The 21,174-nt window shown below is 44.6% G+C and overlaps 1 protein-coding gene across 1 annotated transcript in view; it reads right to left on the bottom strand.

Annotated features, from left to right (window-relative positions):
• Positions 1-21,174, bottom strand: part of GALNT10 (polypeptide N-acetylgalactosaminyltransferase 10) — an 81,517-nt gene that overhangs the window by 6,061 nt on the left and 54,282 nt on the right. Inside the window, exons 5-11 of the mRNA XM_036391681.2 lie at positions 16,636-16,821; positions 14,946-15,129; positions 13,942-14,059; positions 5,742-5,849; positions 3,748-3,969; positions 2,388-2,504; positions 508-657 (exon numbers count right to left, since the gene is read on the bottom strand). Of these exons, the coding sequence (XP_036247574.1) occupies positions 508-657; positions 2,388-2,504; positions 3,748-3,969; positions 5,742-5,849; positions 13,942-14,059; positions 14,946-15,129; positions 16,636-16,821 (1,085 nt within the window). The remainder of the gene's footprint in view (positions 1-507; positions 658-2,387; positions 2,505-3,747; positions 3,970-5,741; positions 5,850-13,941; positions 14,060-14,945; positions 15,130-16,635; positions 16,822-21,174) is intronic.

Genomic DNA, 21,174 nt, shown 5'->3' with positions numbered 1-21,174 from the left:
GGGACCCTCTAAAGCTTCCCAGGGGCTCTCACTGGAATCCTGCTGTATCCCACTGGGGCACCATGCCAGCAGATTGCAAGGCCTAGGACAGAGCACTTAGACAAGAATTTACTTACCTGTGGCCTACAATGGCATTGCTTAGTAGGAGAATGAATAAATCCTTATCTACTTTTGGCAGGACATTGCAGTGCTCAGAACAAACCAACTCTCAGAACACCTCTTTGCAAACTCAAGGGCATTGCACTACCTCACTGTCAGCTATGGGGACACTGCACAGAGACTGTCCCCTGCTCAGGAGCCCTGGGGTCCTCACCTTTCTAACCAGTGAAACAGGGGAGTCACCTCTTTTTAACCAATGGTACAATGACAACAGGCTGTCTGCAGATTCTCTTATTACAGCTACACCAAGAGAAGGAATAAAACGTTGTGGTGACATTTTCAGGAAACGTAAGCGCCTCAGGCAATTTGACACCTTAGATGAGAATACACCCACACACACAGACTCACTTTTCTGTATCTCCAGAGCTGGTTCCCCTTCATTCCATGACAGTCATAGAGGGTCACAGGGCTGCTGTGGGAAATGGCATCAAAACAAAACTTCTTGGTGTGCTGAGGATCCCCTGGACGGATGTCCTCTCTCCAGCTGAAGGTGAAAACCTGTCAGGACAAACAGGACCCTCACAATGGCTGGTCATAATACTTTCACTGGCAGAATGCTGTTCCCTGTGCTCACAGGGTGGGGATGCCTTCAAGGGAAGGACAGCATCTCCTAGAGGAAAAACTCCTGCGTTTGGGACAGGGACAGTTGACCAGGGGACTCTGTACCAGCTGTCACACAGCATGTGAAATGAGCCTGTGCTGCTGCAGCCAGCCATGCTGGTCAGCCTGGGTACTAGAGCAGCCCTGGATGTCTCTGCAATGCAGACATACATCAAGGATTAGGTGAGCAGCTGACCAATTACAGCCCTTCCCAGCCAGCAAAAAAAGTCAGACAGCTCCAGCAGCTCAGAGTTAACGCTGGCAGTGAACACCAGAGGCTGCACAGGCAGCCTGCAGTCACCTTGAGAAATTGTCCCACACTCCTGGGACAAGAGAGCAGGAGCCACAGCTTCCCACCCCACCCACAGGAGAGCAGGAAGGGCAAACACTTGGGCGTTGCTTCCTGATACTCCCTTCTACTGACCCTGCAATGAACTCTCAGCACTGCCAGGTGAAATGAGGAGGGACTCTAGAGAGCAGAGGAAGAGCTTTAACTCCAGTAACTGAGCACATCTATGCCTGGCAATGCAGTGTCCTGATGAAAAGGCAGCACTGGCCCATGTGCTTCTGCAGGGCTGCCAGCCAGCACGCCTCCCTTCCAGTCCCTAAGGAAAAGGCTGTTCTGGAGGCTCCTGTGGAGGCAGCTGGAGGACCAGTTCTCCTCAGAGATCTCTCACAGGACACTCAGAAAGGCAAGTAACGATCAGGGAGCTGCTATTTGAAGCAGTGTGGCCAAAAACTTTTGTACAAAGAAACTACTTTGTTCTTGGCTGTCTTTTAAATCCCTCTTGAGACAGAAATTACCACAATCATTTAGGCTCAATGCTACTCAGAAGTTCAAGCCACATTCTCTTCCTAAACATAAGCCAAAAGTAATTTTCAAGATCCTCCTGACACAACAGAGGCTTAGTTTTGGACTGTGCCTGAGTAAATTGGTTTTGTTTCTATTTTTCACGCATCAAATTGATATGCAACAACCCTCTGTCTCCTACTACTGAAGCCATTCCCTGAAGAGTTATGCATGGCTCTGTAATAGAGGCATTGTTTTCTTGATTCTTCTCAGCTCAGCTACTACAGTTTAGACAAACTAATATTTTCCTCCCTTCTGTTACAATAAAGCTGTCGTTTCTGGCACCTCATATGTTGAGAGGGTGAATCTATAACCTGGCTGGTTTCATCTCCCCAGCAATGGCTGGGTGTTTATAATGCATTTGCCTCCTGTCAGGAGGATGATAGTGAACAGTTATTGAATGCTCCTGCAGGTTCATTAATATGCATGATGCTCCTCTATCACTTCTTTCAGCACAACCTTTGAAGTTAATATTCACTTTGTTACATATTACAGCTGCCTTGTTACTGGTTTATTGTTTTGGCACACTGTTTTCTTGTCATTTCTTTTGTTCACTCTCAGAACTTCAAAGCAGGGGTAAAAGCTCTGCACAACCTGCCAGGCTCCAGACCCCCCTGTGCCACAAGCACCAGCCACATCCTGTCCCAAAGCACAAGCAGCATGTGAGCCTTGGGGTGCACCTGACAGCTCTGAATGCCCTTCCTTCCTTCCTTCCACACTGGTCCTTGGAACCTGTCCCTGCCCAGATTTAGTGGCTGATGATTTCTCAGGCTGTTACCTGCACGTTGTTCCATGCTGCCTCTCCTCTGTCCTTCACACAGTTTTCCAGCCTCAGTGGGGATCCCAGGGCTCCATGCTTAGTGTCCACACACAGTCCAGTTCCCACATTGCGGATCTGAAATAGTGAATTAATCACTCAATCTCCTACTCCTACCAGGAAAGAAAGCTCAAATAGTCTCAAATTGCAGCTGTATTTATAGGAAGGTAGTTTTAAAGATTCCTCTCTTAACTATGAGTCTGAGCTGGTCAGTAACAGCTGGAAGAAAGCACAGAACTCAAAATGGGACCCAGCTGTACCCCCCAGCACACAGCAAAACCCAGCAGTGACAGGACTGCAGAGCCCACTGTGGGCTGGGTTGTCTGGTAGTGCCATTTTTCACAGGTCTGTACCTTGTACCTCCTCCCTTAAGTCGGTGCCAGTGTGAATATTCTATAGCAAATGTACAATGAATGCTGCTCTTCTAGATTCTTAAGTACTTTAGATTTGTGAGTTACTCTTGTGCTGTAGTAAATTCTACATGCAGCTTTTGTTGTATTATTTAACTTAAGCTATAGATTAAGTGCTGTTAAGTTTAAATGCTGTTAAACCTGTTGGTTGAGTTCAAAGCTAAGTTTAGTAAGGGGGTCCACTCTGAACCTTGTGACTCCACAGAAGGATCTCCCTTATTCTTTTTTATCCTTAAGCTTTTCCATCTCCAGTCTTCACACAGGCTGATTTCAATTTTAGACTAATTGATTTTAGATTTTAGTTTGCTTTTTCTCTGTGTGCTTTAACCCTCTAGAAAGTAGTAGAATGAACCTTACCAATAAATTTTGTCATGCTTTCACTTTTATATTACACTTGCTTTTGCCAATACCTTTGCCAGTGAGTCTTTGAGCGACCCAAAACACTCAGCCACAAGAGTTGTGTGTAACAATTCACAGCCTCAATCCTGTGGTGATTCTACTCCCAGAAGACAGCTGACTTTGAAAAATACAGTTGGTTTTCCTGCCTTTCACATGGGAAAGCTAAGGACAAGAGTAGCTCAACACAGTTGTGAAGCCCTTTGAAAATACAAGATTTCACTATTGCTCAGCTGCCGCCTCTCCCTAATCCTCCCTCTGGCATATTCTGCTTTCTGCTAAATACACAACATGCAGAACAAGCCAAGTCTCTATTCTCGTTGGAGCTGTGCACTAATAGAAGCAGCTGCCTGCCCAACTGCCTGCTTTGATCAGGCCAGTGCAATGGTAGAGGAGTTTTGGGTTTTGAAACATCAAGCAGATCTTTAAACACTCGCTCGCACCTTACTCACAGCAACCGAGGCACATGGGCAGCCTTAAAAAACCAAACTGCAGATGTCAGAGCACAAACTTGCCTCTCCCCAGGCAGCTGCTGGAGGCTCCACTGGTGGGTAGAACTTTGGCAAGTCCCAGGCGACCTCGTTCATGAACCACTTGAAGCTTTTGCAGTTGAGGTTGTTGCGCAGCTCCTTCTGCGCGGCGACGTCGCCCGCGGAGAGGTGCCGGTACTCGGGTCTGCGCTGGTAAATGTACTCTGCATATTCATCCATCCACACCTCAGCCACCCTCTTCAGGTTCTGGGGGGGGAGAGTGAGAGGGGAAACCACCTGAGAGAGCTGCACAAACCACCATTAGCATTCAGAGCAGCTCGCGTGTTTTTGCTCAGAAAGGATTTTCATTCACATCCACTCTTTCTCTCCAGCTTCAGGACAAAGATTATTTTTATTACTCTGTAGTTCCAAGGGACTTTTAGAAAGATATTTTCAGTTGAGGTCAAAACAGAATCCTGGCACTTGGCCATTATATCTAGTTCCTTGTGGCTAAGAAAAACAACATTAATCAAAAGTTGTTTTTTTTTCCTTTTTTCTGTAAGGAAAGTAGTCAGAGCATGATGCTGGTAAATACCACAGGACATTCAAAGGTCTCTGACAAAAAGCTGCTTTCTTAAATCCTTCTTATTGCATCTTTTATATCCATCTAGGAATGGGATTTGAAGTACTCCCTTCTGAAAAGCTCTAGTTCACAATACTCTTTCTTAGCACTATTTTTCCATTTTCTTGGGTAAAACTCTTGAGATACCTCAGGAATACAGAGCTTTCAGGTGATGACCCTTCAGAATAGAAGCAAAGGGTTTTATCTTGTGCCAGCAGCACATTTCATGTATTACTTTAAAGCTTAATCCCCTGTGCACCTCCAAGACAGCAACAGACACCACCCACTCAAGACAACCTGCTTGTCACAATGCCCTTGAGAGTGCTGGAGCTTGGGCTGCTCTCTGGGAACATCAGGCAATTCTTGGTGCCCCTTGGTAATGTGCCATGTGCAGCTGTGGCTCCTCACCTGAAGCTGCTCAGTCCAGCAGTGATCATTTACTGCCAAAAAAGTTCGGAAGCTAAGAGTGAGCAGTGTGCTGATCCTGCCCCCAGTGCAACCTGCACACAACAGGAGCAGGTGTTTACCTCAAGGTGTCTGTTAAGATGCCAAGAATCAGCCTTTCCTGCCTCTCTGCTGTCTCCTTCCAGCACTGTGGGAGTTCACAAGAGCCAAGTACTTGAAATCAAAATACTATGAATCAAAAGGAGTACAGCTCCCTCCTGAAGAGATGGCACAGACAGGAGAATGCTCTGCAGCTCTGACAGGTCATTGCTGGGCTGAGGAATGAATCCAGATCTATAACTGGGGTGATGCCATTAAAGCATTGTAACACTGTGCAAGCCTTAAGATTTCAGAACAGTAGGGCACCTCTCTGAGGTTTTTAGTTTTGCAGCCTTCCTGCTTCTAGGATGTTTTTCTCCCACCAGAGGGCAATGCAATCCCTCCTCAATTTGAAAATTAGCTAGAGAAACCCAGTGCAGGATAGAAGAAAGCTCTTTCTTCTTTGGGCTACACTAGATTAAGAAATAAGATGGCAAGGAACATTCCACTGTGGAAAATTACAGCTTGCCCATTCAGTGGTCTGTGATGCTTGAAGTTGAGAGGTCTTTCAATCACCAAAACCAATCACCACGCTGAAGCCTGCTGCTCTTAGAGAGCACAGCTATAAAATGACTGAAGTTATTATACAAATAAAGCCATATCTTGTTTTTATAGCCACGAAGTCCCTGCCTAGCACCCAGCAGTGGCTGATGTCTGGAGCATGGCAGCTGTTCATACACACATCTGCAGCTCCCTGGGCTCCCCTCCCTTTGTGCTACACATCCACCACTGCAAAACTGCTCAGCTTGCACTGTACAAGTGCAAGTTACAGACAAAACCCCTGCATTTGCCTCCCATTGTGGGGTGAGAGTAGACAGCAGCATGGTCACGCTGCAGTCAGAGTCCTGCTGTGGGCAATGCCACTGCCACTTACTCTTGCCAGGCTGACTCCTGTGGGAACCTTGTATGGAACATATTTCCTGTAGATATGACCAACTCTAGAGCAAGGGATGTCCTCCATGCGACCTCCACACATCCATACCTGTGGAACAGCAGAGAAACACATTCAGTCTTGGCTTTGTGGAGGAAAATGAAACAGAAAAGACTTCCAAGTAATAAAAAAACTTAACCCAGATTTTTACATTAAAGTACACTCTTCCCAAATCCCCTGCCCTCCCTGCCTTAGCCCCAAATCCTATAACAACCTGCTTAGAGCCATTCAGCAAGCTTTGATTTAGCAAAAGTGCTCACAAGCCTTCTATACAGAAAAGAACAGGGAAAAAAATTCAAGCAATGAGAAAACAGCACACACCTCCCTTTAAACTGATATATGTTATTACAGCAATAGTAACCACAATAGTTAAACTGGGCTGCCATAAAAACCCCTGGGTGTGGGTTGTGTAACAAGGCTGTAAAAGGGAGGCCATCTCCCTAGTACAGGTGATCATGTGTTATGCAAAAGGCTCCAGGGAATTCATGAGCCTGTTCAAGTGCCAGGAATCAGAAGAAACTGCTACTTTTTCCCGTGGTTATCACTGCTCTTTTATGGTTTCATTGCTGACATTCATTCATTGCTTTTGCAGCCTTACAATTAAGTGGAAATCTCTGCCTGGTGAACACATAAATAGCTTTAAAAAAGCCCTCAGGAAGTCACTAGAACACACTGCTAGTTGGAGATGACTACCTTGATGTCTAGGGTGGGCCCAAAAGCTTCCTTCCCCATCTGGGAAGATTTCACTTTGTGCCAGCACTCTGCAACAACTTTCTTTTATTCTTTATAGTGTGGATGTAGTAATTTTGTCCAAGTGAAACAAAAGGAGACGCTTTCTAAACCAGCCAATCTACCTCATTAGATTTAAGAAGTATTTCAGTCTTTCTCAGAAATATCCAATCAATACTTAAAGAAAAAGTACCCTTTAGAATGCCAAAGAAATGACTTTCTGAACTCCTGAAGGGAGGCTCTGCCTTTGCCCTTCTGTTTGTCCCCAGATCCCATGGGAGTGCCCCAAAGGCCGTGGATTTTGGTGCAGTGCTCTTGGTTTCCCTGTTCACTGGGGCTAATTTGAGCCACCAGAGTTCACTGTACAATGAGCTTAGTCAACAGCTTCACACAGAGCAGGCAATTCCATTAATATTCTACAGCGACAATATTAAATACTTAGCTCGGAAGAGAAATATTTGGCCAAGGCTGCTGCATAATTATTAGCTCTGACACTAAAGTCCTCTGGAGTTTCAGCTCTGTCTGCTGGCCCTAATAATTACAGTCATTTGCTGACTGCATATAACCTAATGGAGGTTGGTTGCTCTCAGTTAGAGAAATATTTTTCACGGGCAACTTCTAAAGTTCAAGGTACTTAATTACATGTCGTTATGGTGAGAGAGACAAGAAGAAAGTTGACAAACACTCCTACAGAATTTCATTCCTTTTGTCCCTGCTGTGTCCTGAGAGATGAAAACGAAACTAGCACTCAGCTTCTGTGAAGTTTCTTATGGAATTAGAAATGCTTTTTATTCTGCAGTGAGTGTGCTTTTGACTGCAAAGGGCCAGAGCGTGATTTCACTGCTGGGAAATTAACAGGCTGAGAAAACAAGGATTTGGACATGGTTTGTGTTTCTAGGACAGAAATGGTTTGTGCAAGGCTGTAAGAGCTGCAACAGTCCTGGGAACCATAAAAACCTTCAGGAGCAGCAGCAGAAGCCCAGAGCTCAGTTGCACAGACACACACACTCCTCAACAACCTGCACTGTATCCTGCAGCAAGGAGCCTGAGGGGTTCACAGCAGCTGCATTTTGGTGTAACACAAGCCTGGCTGCAAACACCAGCCTGTTCTCTTTGCTGCCTGCCCACAGGATGCCTCACCTGCCCTGTCTCTAAGGAAAGCTTTCAGCCAGGCCACCACAAACCCAGTTCTCTGGAACATGAGGTCCCTGTGTAAGCTGAGCAGCAGAGCCCTGCTCAGTCAGTACAGCTGGGGAGGAGAGAGCTGTCCTTGTGCTGCAGAGCTGGAGAGGCAGCAGGAGTGGGAAGCTGGACAGAACTGATGGGCCAGGAGCTCCAAGCTGGTACAAGACTCCAGGCAGAGATGACAACATCACACAAACACATGCAATGTGATCAGAAAAGCTACTTGACTGAGTTGCTTAATAAATAAAACCTAACATCAGTTTGACTTGCTCTTTTCTTGCTCACGCTTTTAAATATTGCAAACAATGCTGCAATGGAGGCAATGGAAGGCTTCCTAATCCCTACCAGCACAGCTCAGTGACCCTTTCAAGGTACTTTGCCACCTCTGTGCCTTTTTAACGTTGCCTCACACTGCAAGTGACAGTATGGCACCCGCAGTACAAATCTAATTTTAAAGGCATGCTTTCCATTCATTCGTTGCTGCTTTGATTTATTTTATTAGTGAGCTGCTTTGTGTGGTGACAGAACTCATTACAACCTCCATAAAGACAATTACCAGTCCTTATCTATACAACTGGAAGAAAGGGGAGAGGGAAAGAGCGTGATATGCATTGGTAAAACACAGCTAACAAAAGCACTAGAAAGCCAGAGCTAAAGGTCAGAGAATCACATCCAGGGGTCTGTCAAAGAGTAAATGCAAGAGAAGCAAACCCAAAATAGCTGTGTGCTAGCTGAGGGAATGCTTCCACTCAGCTACTGATATTTGGTTGTTTTTAAACAAGACTACAGTTCCCAGGCATGACACACCAGAACATACACTGCTAAAAATACCGTGCTGTCAGAGAGCTGAGATGGTGCTGGGCTGTGGGGCAGCACTTCATGCCTTCCCCACAACACTGACTGTCACTTACTGCCTTCTCTAGGCCTGTTTCTTCTAGGTGTTTTACACACCTTGCCTCACTCCTCAGCTGACATGACAGAAAACATCAGAGCCTGAACTTGCACCTGATTTTCAAACAGCCATTTATGCCATAAGAAGAAGAAGAATTAAAGCTGGTCAGGCAGACAGTGCTTCTTACAATAATCTAATCAGATCTCATCAAGAGAGGACAGGAAATTTCTCTTCCTCCTCAGGCACAATTTTGCCAATCTTCATTTTGGGCTTGGAATCCTGCAGCTGACAGATCTAGAATTAAAGGAAAACCTGGCTACACTGAGGTCAACGGGCACACTGAGCAGATTTAGCTAAGGCCACAATCTCACCCTAATAATAAAAACTACACAAGGGAAATAAACTAGCACTGGTGATATTGCTTCCATCTTCCCAGCAGCCTGGAGAGCTGTAACTCCATATTCATAAAGTGACTCCAGAGCCTTTGATTCAGTCAGTATGCTGTGAAAGCAGCAGATAATATGCCACCTATTCTCTACATGGGAATGTTATGCTGATCCAATTCCCTTTCTGCAATTTCAGAAAACAATGTCAGGTAAGACAGCTGAACCTCTCCTCTCAAACACACAATACAATGCTGCAGTTGGTGTGTGAACACAAATTATCTGGGTATACAAGGTTTATGGTTTCCAAAGACTGCACCATGATGAGCCAATGCTTCCCAAGAGAGGGAAAAAACACAAAGGATAGTTAAGCCTTGAAAATAAAGCTGCTTCTGCAAGAGACAACAGAAATGAAGACCATGGGATGGACCAACAGAGAGCAGCTGGCTGGTTGTGTGAGCACACACTGAAAGGTGGGAAGAAAAGGGCACAAAGGATAAGTCAAGGGGGTTCTCTTTCTAACAAAGTAGGTGAGAGGATGAAAAGCAAGGGCAATAACTCAGGGAAATTGTAATCCTCTATACTGGAAGCATCAGCTGCTCCTGCTGCTGGGACTTGGTGCTCTCTGAGAGATTAAGGCAGCCCATGAGGCTGCACTGGGATCTGTGTGTTTGCACAGCACCTTCTCACACACCACACATCAGTAAAGCCCCTCCTCACAATCTGCAGCATTTGAGGGTAATGACAGCACTTCCTAATAATCACATTTCAGGGAGTGGAGGGGAGCACTTCCCTGCTGCTGCTTGGTGGGAGGCTGCTCAGGAGCCTGAACCAAGAAGAGGGTGCACAGAGGCAAAAAATTCAAGGCAATGGTCTGAAACTGATCTGTGCATCACCAGCTAGGAAGGGAGAAAGAAGCCACCCTGTACTGCAGCTGAGAGCCTTAGAATTAAGCAGCATGTGCTGGCTAAAAAAAACAAAAAACCACCCACAAAAAAAAGCAGCAGAATGCCTGGCCTGTTCCAGTGTGGGCAAATGTGAGCTGCTGGAAAGTGGAGTGAGGATGTGCCTGGAATAAGCAGTGCAGGCTCACAATCAGCACTAACTTCAGCTACACAAGTGGAAATGCTGTCAGAAGGGATCCCTTGGCAGCTGCACCCAAACTACCCACCTGCCAGAGCCCAGTGGCAAAATGGGAATCAGAAAACGTGCTGCTGGCATGGGGCAAAGGAGAGGCAGGCATTAGACATGTGAACAGAAGCTGTGCAGCACTTGGATTTGTTGGAAAACATGTAACATGGTTTAAGCTGTGGAAATCAGAAGCAACCCACATTGATGGTTTGGGAAAAGGATCTGGAAAAATGCAATGACCTACAATGACCAGAATAAGTGCAATGGCTCTTTTCCCATTGCTGCAGCAAGAATTGAAGACCACAAGTACTAACCAGCTCTTCTGTCTCCCTTTTAATTGTTCTTTCCAGGGAAACTGTCAATTTGGCTTGTTTGCACGGAGCCCTTAGCATTTTATGAAGGCTTTACAATCTCCAAATTACAAGACAAACGTTTCTAAAACTGAAATGATTTATCACCTGGAGAGGGACATTCTGGATTCTCATTCTTTACTCTTCAAGCACAGTGTGCAATTAAAGGACTGAGAACCACACCACTCGGATCTGAGACACAAAGTACATCTCTATTTATGCCTACACAAGTCAGACATATCCCTTTTTACTCTTCTGTTTCCCCATAACCAAAAACATCAGAGACTATGTATTTATGGAAGAGAGGCGTGAAGCAGTTTAGTGAAGATTTATGTAAGCCAAACAGAATAGAAGCCACAAAAATACTGGAAAATAGGCAACACCATCTCAAATAAAACTGAGCATAGATAAGTGCTGTACAAAGTAGCACTTGCAGAAGGGAACAGTTTAAATGCTTCACACATACTGCTCCAAATTAAATGCACTTATGTCAAAAAAAATGAAGTGGTTACGTAGGCAGCTGTTAAATTGTGTTTAGAAGAGGAAAGCTCCATTATAACTTTGGGTAAAGAATTGAGTTTTGTTTCCACAATCAGGAAGATTAAAAAAAAAGACCAGGAAAAACTGCAAGAGAGGAGAGGTGAGGAAGTGACTCCAAAAAAGCAAAGAACCCCACCTGAACGAAGCCTGCTGAAGAGAGGAACCAGGGGGGCAGCAGAAAGGAAAGGTGACAAACGCTCCACAGAGACAGTGGGGAATGCTTGTTTACCCTTTCCAAAATCCAGGAACACACTTCAAGGTCAGCAGCACCTGGGAATTCACCTGTAACCACCAATGCAGACTGTGATCTCTCTGTGATCTGTCTGGGGTGACCTGAGCAGGAACCCCCTGACAGACCCTGAGCTGCTGCAGATGCACACAGGGCAAGAGAAGGAAGCAGAGCCTGTTTTCTGCTTCACTGTGGAATGGATAGATCAACTCCTTCCTTTCTGAACTAGAAATTTCTGTTTTAAGGGATTGCTAAGATCCAGAAAACAACAAACCAGCAGCGAAGGTTAGAAAGTTCACCTCAATTTTTGTCCCTCCTACATGCAATGTTTTCTAATGATGTTTGATGCACACGTTTCATACAAAGTGCAAGGCTTCTAGAGTTTGATCTACCCTCTAGCTAAATATTTTCTGAGGTGTTAAACACTGATGCTTTCTCTGTTGGCTTGAAAATTTCTGCTCAGAAGGAAGCAGAGCCAGCTGATAACAGAAATACGTATGATTTCTAAAAAGAAAGGCAAGAGGTTCCTAAATAAACTTGTTTATTTCCAGTCTCTCAGCAACAGAGCCCTGGATTTTAAAATAAAGGCAAAACCAGCAAAGCACAGTCCATGAACGGCCAAAAAAAGAATATGCTTGAGGCAAAAACAGATCCAAACCACAAAAAACCTCCCCCAGAAGTCCTGTACTCCTGGTGAGGCTCGAGAAGGGCAGATCCAATGCAATGGATCACAGGCCAGCAGTACAGAAGAATACCTGCACCCACAACACCCAGGGACAGGAAGAGATTCTTTATTAAAGGTGGGCTGTAAATCTGGCATGCTTATAATCTGAATTCCCATGAGATAATGTGAAAGCAGGCACCCCACACCTAAAGCCAGAGCTTTAAATTATTTGACAGTGCACCTTTAACTACAAAATCTCAGTCTGTTTCTAAAGGTAAAAACGTAGCTCTAAGCTCACCAGGAAATGTCATAGCTTCATAAATTCTATGAACAAACCTTCTATTCTTGCAATTCCAGCAGAATTATTAAATCTATCAGCCACAGATGAATGTATCAATTTATCTTAATTTCTGAAAATACACTGAGCCTCTTTCAGTGAAAACTTCATTTTTCTGTTGCACAATGAAAGAAAAAAGGGGGTCTTTGCAGAGATTAATTAAAGCAAATTTATCCCTCCATAAATTACCATCTCTGGACTGAAATAAAACACAGCATGTTTCAGAGGGGATAAGCAAACAGATGAATGAAGCAGTCTTATTTCCTGCAGATCAAGCAGTGTGACTGTCTGCTGTGGCACTGGAGACAAAGGGCTTGCCCAGCCACTGTCATCACTCTTGGAAACCAGAATTTTCAGAGAGGAAGGGCCTGAATGCTGCCCCTCCTGCAGAGAATGAGAGCCTTACACAATTTCATTACAAGCAACACAAAGGTGAAATGGCTCTAACCACAGTGACACCCCCAGAGAGGGTGCCCCAAGCCCTCCCTTCCTGCCACTGTTACAGAGGACAAGGGACATCCAAGGTGACTGATGGGTTCTGGTGAGGAAATGATGGAACAAAAGGCTGTCCCAAAATCAGTGTCTTTTCTCCCAGTTTGCTGCCCAGTAGCACAAGGGGTGTGTGTATGGCAATGTGCCTTGCTGAGGATTGATATTCTCTGAACTGCACAGAGGCATGGAGATTCTGGAATCTGCTGTGTAAGATTTTGTAAGGCTGTCATATCAGCCATGACTTGTCAGGAGAGACAGGCAGAATTTTAGCTGCTGAAGCCAAACTGTGCACCACATCTCTGCTATCCTCCAGCCTCGTGCTAAGGTCAGCTAGCTTAGACCAGTGGCATGCAGACACCTGTAAAATCAAATATTCAACCTCTGAAAGAAACCTCAAACAGAGTTTAATGTAGATATCTTTACTCAGTTTGGTCCAGGCTATGGGAAGGATTCCCCCCACTGAAGGGAAGACTGGGCACCTGCCTTCAGGGCTTTGGGACATTCTGGTGGGTTTCCCAAATTGGATTTCAGAGTGCCATATTCCAACCTAGCACAGGTACCAGCAGTCTTGGTGGGTTACAGTGACTTGTTATTCTTTGTATGCATTTTTGGTCAGCTGGCTAACTCTTCAAGCCCTCCACTGACCAGCTCAGTCAATCAGTAGCACAACTGTCCCCAGGCCAGGCAGATAATGACCCAAAGTCATTGTCAGCAACAGTAATGACTGCAGTTGTTGAAGATTTCTTCCCAGGTAAGTAAGCTTGAGTTCCTCACAGCCAGGGTCAGCTGGATTGAGTTCAGACAAAGATGTTCTCCTCTCTGAGAACTCAAGCTGAGCACTGAGGTCCTCTGGAACTGGAATCCTCCTTCCCTCAAGGAGAGGAGTATTTCACATCTTGCCAGGGTGAGCATTAAGCAGCCCCAGAGGCAGAGAGCTCCACACCAGCTGACTTACCCTTGCTGGGAAGAGTGCTTGCACCAGAGCTGTGACCACAGAACAGGCACACCCCAGCTAATCCTGCTCCAAAACTCACCCTCACAGTCACTGCTCACATCAGTGCTGATTCTTCTGGGCACTATCTTACTATTCCCAGCTCTTTCACCTTTAGTCACACGTAAAAGCAAGGACAAGACAGATCATTCATATTCTGCACCTCAGAACAAATTCTTACTTTTCAAAACAAAAGTAATTTCCAGAGAACATGGCTCACCTTAAAGGATATTTCATACTGCTCTCCTCCCCATATCTCCAGACCTGCATCATACCCTCCCAGCTCCCAGAACCACTTTCTATCGACTGCAAACAGTCCTCCAGCCATTACAGGAGACCTTAAGGAAAAACCAGACTCCATATTACAAACACATTACAAAGACACAGATCTCTAGCTAAACATTTAAAAAACAAAGCAAGATTTGGCAAATATTCTTTTCACCACCCAGTGTTCCCAGTGCCTGTACAGCTCTGTCAGTACATCAAACAGCTGTTTTGGGGTTATCTACTGATTTCCCACTTGCAAAGGAGGAGGATCAGACCAGGCTCCCTTCAGAACCTGCCAATGCCTCTCCTCCAAGCAGGCAGGGAGTTGACTATTAAGTGACAGGACACCACCTCAGCCCAAGGGACCTGTATGCTGATGCTCTGCTTCTGTTGTAGGACTGAGTCTTTGAGTTTGACCTCAAAAAGTGTTTTGTTGTTTTTTTTTTTTTTTTAAACACTGCAGAGTATAAAGGACAGCAGAACTGTCTCAATGTTGGCAAGCACAGCAACAGCAAAGCACAACTTGATCACAGATTTTCTTCTGCAGTGCACTGTAATAATCAAAATTGCTGTAATTATTCTGCTAAGTTTTCTTCTTCCCCCACCTGGGAACGACACATAACCCACCATTGATTTGTTGTTTTTGGCAGAGCAGTAGGGATACTAAGTTATGTTTGAAAGATCTCAGTAATAAATGACCACATTAATTGTTACACATTAGAGTTTTCAATGAAATGTTAACTTCTGCAGGAATTAACGTGGCAAAAAACAGCAATGAAAAGGAGAGTGTTCACAGCTACTATACAATGCATTTCTTTTAAACCAGCAAAGCAAACAGCTGCCAAAAAAGCAAGTAGCTTAACACCAGCTCCTGGCTTTTGCTACGCTGAGGTGTAAAGCAAGCCTGCAGCAGGGTGTTATTTCATTAGCTGGCTCTTAGCAGTCTCAGTAACTTACTCAAAGGGATCACTGGGATCAGGTTTCTGTAACTCAGGAGGAATAGGGATCCTCTTGTAATACATCTCCCAGTCAAATGCCCCTCGCATTGCGTCTCCAGCCTGGGTCTCGTATCCAAAGTGGTCGTGATCAATGACATCAATCATTGGGCAGACGATGGTCTTGCGGTTTCGGGCAATGCGATCTGAAGATGGGAGAAACACGTTAGAAAACCTGCACCAGCTGGTTCCTTTCACTGTGAAATTACAAAAAAAAGAGCATCAAAAGATGAAGTTGTCCAAGAATGACACAGCTTTCTTCCTGTTCCTTCTCTCGTGAGCAGATGCTCCAATTTATATCAATTTATCTGCTCCTTCTGCAATCACTGAGAGAAAAACACCAGGCACCCATCACCCAGAAGCAGAATGGGAAGACACAGCCACACTACCACAGAGAACTGACTGCCAGGCTAAAACCAGACTTCTTGTACTCAGTGAGCAATCCTCATTTCCACAAGTGACCAGGATGTGAACCCCTTCTGTGCAGATCCAGATCCAGGGATTAACCCACTGCACCACCCAGCCCTAATTGCCACACCAGAATCTGGCAGGAAGCATTTCAGACTAATGGCATAAGTACTCTCAGCAGGCTCAAGAAATGCAAGTGTTACCTCTTTCCCTCCAACCTTTTCTTCCAACCAAATAATACAACACAGGATAAATTTCTGCATAAACATCTGGAATTCCTTAAATACTTTGTTACTGAGATGGTCTCTTGTTGGAAGTTAGTTCTCAGAGCAGAGGCAATAAAATGATGTTTCAGCTTCCAAAACACATCTCACAGAAATCCTTTCTGTGCTTTAAAAATCAAAGCATCCTCTCTGTGTTCTCATTTAAATGGCACTGGAGCTAATTCTGTCCTCCCTCCCTGGGGTTCATAAAGCTGCAAATGTTTCAAACTATTGCCAAATATAAACTGTAGTGAAAGCAACTGGATAACCATCCATCGATCCTGCTGGAAAATCCGACTCTTTCTTAAACGTCTGCTTGACTATTGTTGCCACAGCCTATTTGAGAAAGTCACACCTCAGCGAGCTCTGACAGGTCACTAGCAGCAGGGCTGTGAAGGAGTTTGGTACTGGCTGGAGGCAGGCAGGTACCAGAAACAGAAGGCACTGGCCCTTCAGTTAGTCATCCTTGAAAGGAACTGACACCTCCTCGAAGATGGAGTGCTGCCTTGGAAAGGGGTGCCCATGTTCCACAAATCCACACCAGCAGCTCTCATTCACAAGAAGTATTTTTCACAGCCTTGCAGACTATGAAGTTAAATATAGTTATATAGGAGATAAAACCCTTAAAAGCTACTCAAAAACTGTATGTAAAAATCTCTTCTGTATCATAAAGCCATTCCTCTCTGCAAGCTGATGCGATAGTTTACTCTTCTAGCAAGATGCAAATTATTTCATTTAATGAGGAAACAGAAGAATACGATTTCTGCTCTTTAATTAACAAAACCACATGACAAGGTTACTGCACAGTGCAGGACCCCAGAACAGAAAAAAAATCTTGTACTGAAGACTACAAATTGCCAACAATTCACTTGAGTCTTGTGGTTGGTTTGCTCTCTCTTTACGCTATCTCCCCTCTCTTCACCCACCTACAGCAGGAGGGGAAAGCAGCAGGTGGGAACAATTTCAGCGCCCCTGACTCACCGAGCAGAGGTGGCAGCCAGTTGACATTGGCCTCGCAGTGGGAGTCCAGGAAGGTGATGACGTCCCCGATGGCCACCGAGGCCCCCAGCATGCGGGTGCGGATCAGCCCCTCCCTCCTCTTGGTGCGCAGGATGCGCACGCGCGGGAACTGCGCCATGTAATCCTCCAGCCGCTTCTTCAGGTGCTCTGGGGGCAAAGCAGACACTGGCACACTGCAACAAACCATTTACTAAACGTGCTGCTCGGGCTTTACCAGGGGGAGGTGGATTTTGGAAGTGTGGACTCAGCAGGTAACTATGGTGGTGTTCGCAGGGCTCTCAGGACGAGGGAGGAGATGAGAATGTGGACTCCATGTTTCAGAAGGCCGATTTATTATTTTGTGATATATATTATATTATATTAAAACTATGTAGCCATGATATCTTCTGAAAAATCCTTTCCTGAGGATTTTTCCTCCTGAGAAGCTGAGAGGCCTCAGGAACAAATGCTGTAGAACGCAACAGGTGCCTCTTTGATTGGTCTCATGTGGTTGTTTCTAATTAATGGCCAATCACAGCCCAGCTGGCTCAGACTCTGAGACACAAGCCTTTGTTATCATTCTTTCTTTTTCTATTCTTAGCTAACCTTCTGATGAAATCCTTTCTTTTCTTTTAGTATAGTTTTAATATAATATATATCATAAAATAATAAATCAAGCCTTCTGAAACATGGAGTCAGATCCTCGTCTCTTCCCTCATCCTCGGACCCCTGTGAACACTGTCACAAAACTATACTGAAAGAATAGAAGCAAGGATTTCATCAGAAGGCTAGCAAGGAATAGAAAGGAATGACAACAAAATCTTGTGACTGACCAGAGAGTCTGAGCCAGCTGACTGTGATTGGCCATTAATTAAAAACAACCAGATGAGACCAATCAAAGATGCACCTGTTGCATTCCACAGCAGCAGATAATTATTGTTTACTTTTCATTTCTGAGGCACCTCAGCTTCTCAGGAGAAAAATCCTAACAAAAGGATTTTTCATAAAATATGTCTGTGACAGGTAACAAATGCAGTAACAGGAAAAAGGAAATAAAACTTACTGCTTTTAAAGGTCAAAAAATAACTGCCTAAGCAAGACTTTTGCCTAAGCATCTTTTGAAGATGTTCCAAAACTTTAGAAGCAATTAAACAGAGGAGGAAAAAAAAAGGAATAAGAAGTATAGGATGAGAAAGAAAGAAGCAGAGGAAGAGAAAGAGGAATGAAAAGACAGCTGAGCCAGGATTCTTGGGCACTTGTGGAAAACCACCGTAATTTAGAAAAGACACAGGGGAATTGGTTTTCAGAAGTAAACCACACTCAGAGCATTTAAGTTCTCTGTGGTTTCTTCAAAACACACAATATAACAATCTACTCATGCATAAATAAAAGCCAGGGAAAAGCCAAGTCAGACACCCCTCCAAGCTGCAAGGCAGGCACAGCCATAGTGTGTATGGGGATGGCTTCCTTAAATGCTTATCAGAGATCTGCATTAAAATATGGAAATATTTACACAACTGAACATGGACTGGAACCACATCTGAATTAACACAGTGGCAGTCACCATGATTAACAAGAATTCAAACAGGAGAGCTGCAGAGAAAGATCACTGAGTGATCAAAACAATGGACAGCTTGTTCCAAAGTGGAGATAAAAAGTTTGGTCTGCATAACGAGCGAGGGGAACACAGCTGTCTTTACATCAAAGAGTGAAGCAGCAAAGAAAAACCTAAAAATAGGCTGAGCTGATGCTGGCCTCATCACTAATGGGTTGATCTTTCAGGCATCTGAAGTTTTGACAGCAAAGCCCATTCAGAGGGTGCCAGAGATTGTTCATTAATGCCCCACACCACCCACTGCAGTTAGCAACAAATAACCCTGTGAGGGTATGTGCCTTCTGTAGGAACACATCCTCTCCACTCTGTACAGCACATCTTCCTCAGCTTCCAAAGCAGAAATGAAAGGCAGGGGCTGGAAAGGCCAGCAGCAGGAAAGTGTCCCTGATCAGGGCACCAGGGAGGCTGGGCATTGCAGCAGCTCACTGAAAAGAGCAAAGGAGCAAATAAATTTAACCTAGTTATGAGCTCTCCCCTGGTGCTGCCCTGGCAGCTGTGAGAATGGTCAGGAGCCCTGGGCTAACACACACTCTGTGCCTGCCTTCCTTCAAACATCACCCAAATACACCTCCTTGCTTTTGAGGTATTCCCAGTAAGCTCTCTGCCCTGTTCAAAGCTTTGCTTAACATTCCCCAGGATTTTATTTCACAGATCCACTTTAGTGTTTTGCCTGACAAGTGTAATTGTCTCACAGTATCTACATAGGTTTCCCTCTCAATAGAGCCCTTAGGACTTCTTGATGTCTAGAGTGCTTTTCCCTTATCCTTTTCAGGTCTCTTCTGAATAGATCCTCTCAAGCAACCAGAAATTCTGTCCACTCAATTACAGATTTTTCAAATAAGGGCCTTCCACAGAGACTAGACATATTATTAGTGCAGCTGCCTTCCTCCTGAGGCAGTGGGTAGACTTAAAACGAGAAGAGAAAAAAATAAAAAAGAAAGAAAAGCTACCAGTGTTTAACATCACAGCTCATCCCTTGCCATTGTTAGTTTGTCACAAAAGATTGTTTCATCACAGAGAACAAACAATCCTCACTTCAAGCATAAATCAGCTAAGCCCAAACCAGGATGCAGACTTTACTTAATGTACCCAAGACAAGATAAACACCAGAGTGGCTGCTGGTGCTCGTTATAATAAAGGAGGGAACTGTCACACAGACACTCAGTCTGATTTCCCTAACAACAGCCAGAGATTGATAATAGCAAAAGACACTTGGAAGATCAGACTAGACAATACTTACATTATTCAAGCCAAATCTGTAAAGCACTGGAAAGTCTTAAAAAATCCACAGCTCCAAACCAATGGAAAATACAAAGAGCCTTTCTTCAGCTCTTTATTTTGATTAAAATGAGAAAATGAGACTATGAAAGATCCCAGAGGTTTGCCTACCACATGTGCATTCATCATTTCCATTTTAGCATCACCTGCCTTTCTGAACTGCTCTGGTTTGTGGTGCAATTTCATCTGTGGGGACACCTGGGGCAGCTGAAGTGACTCCTCCAGGGACACGAGCACAGCATGCTCAGCCTGCTGCCAAACACAACAATGCCCTGGGATCTGCTCTGACACACCCAGAAGGTGAACACAGAGTCACTGGACTTGGCCACATCAGCTGTGAGGATGATGATGGCTGCTCTGCTACACTGACTGAGGACAGGGTGATTTGTATCTATTGATGAACAAGCAGCTAGAAATGGAGATTTCCCCATTTTTATAGTGTAATGAGGAAAGGAAGGCATTGGAGGCATGGAGTTTTCTCAGGCAAACACTCTGGAAAGAGACAGCAGAAAGCCCAATCCACTGACTTCTCACTGCATTCCCAAAAGCTGGGTTTGCTTCTTCAGCACTTCACTGCATTTCCATAGCAAGAAAATACCAAAGCATTCCACGCTTGCAGAGAGGAGCCTGCTGTTTGCTGCTCTGCTCAAGTGCCTCACACATCAGGAATCCTGCCCCTGATGGTTTGGAGAACAAGGAGAAGCTGCAGGTGCTCCAGCAGCACCTGTGAGCTCACTCTGCTGCAGGGGACACAGCTGCTGAGGGCTGTCCTCAGGGTGATGCTCAGCTAAGCTGCTCCTCCCACCTGCTGCAGAAAAATCCATCTTTGGTCACTGCATCTTGTAAGATTAAGACTTCTCTATCATGAACTGCAAGTGGGCAGAGTTTATTGCATCTGCTTTGCCTAACTGAAGAGTCACAGACATCTGAGCAACCTCACAACTCAGTAAAATGTGGTTTTCAAAGAGATTTTTTTATTTCCTTATCCTTGTGCTATTCCTGTCACATGGCCTGGCTTCCATGCACCCAGATAGAAAATAGTTATTTCATTCTATTTCAAATATTGTCCCAAATAAGCCAAATTTTGTTTTTAAAAGAAAATGAAAAAAAAACCCAAACAAGTGCCGTTAACTACTACAAAATTTAATGAAGCTTTAAAAAAATATTATGGAATCTTGTCACACTGAGTAATTTTTATTACAAGGGCAATTTTCTTTAATGAAGGTTGTTAGGTGAACTGGACAGATTCCAATGGCTGTGCCTATGCTGGGCAAAGTAACACAGCCCAAAAATATAAATGAGAGTAAGATTATCTGCAGATTAAAAACTATTCTGGTAGTTTGTTAGCACACTTTGCAACAAAGTTGATGTACAGTGTATACCAGTCAAGAACTGCTGCTTTCCTTACTTTGAGCTGTAAATAAAGCTGTGTGAAGACAGCAGAGAAGCTTTAACAAGCAGCCTGCTTTACAGAAGAGCCCCAAACCTTCCAAAATAAGGCATTTTTTTTCCTTAGGTCAAATTTCTCTGGTGGTCTTACTGTACTTCTTCCTACTGGCCTCATCTAAGCAGAGCTGCCCTCAGATCCCTCTAGTCATGGCAAGGACCTTCCAAGATTGGAATTCCTC

The sequence above is a fragment of the Molothrus ater genome, chromosome 15 (genome assembly GCF_012460135.2).
Source record: "Molothrus ater isolate BHLD 08-10-18 breed brown headed cowbird chromosome 15, BPBGC_Mater_1.1, whole genome shotgun sequence".
Lineage (NCBI taxonomy): Eukaryota > Metazoa > Chordata > Aves > Passeriformes > Icteridae > Molothrus > Molothrus ater.
The sequence above is the reverse complement of the archived record's forward strand: the minus strand, read 5'-3'. Positions and strand labels throughout refer to the sequence as shown.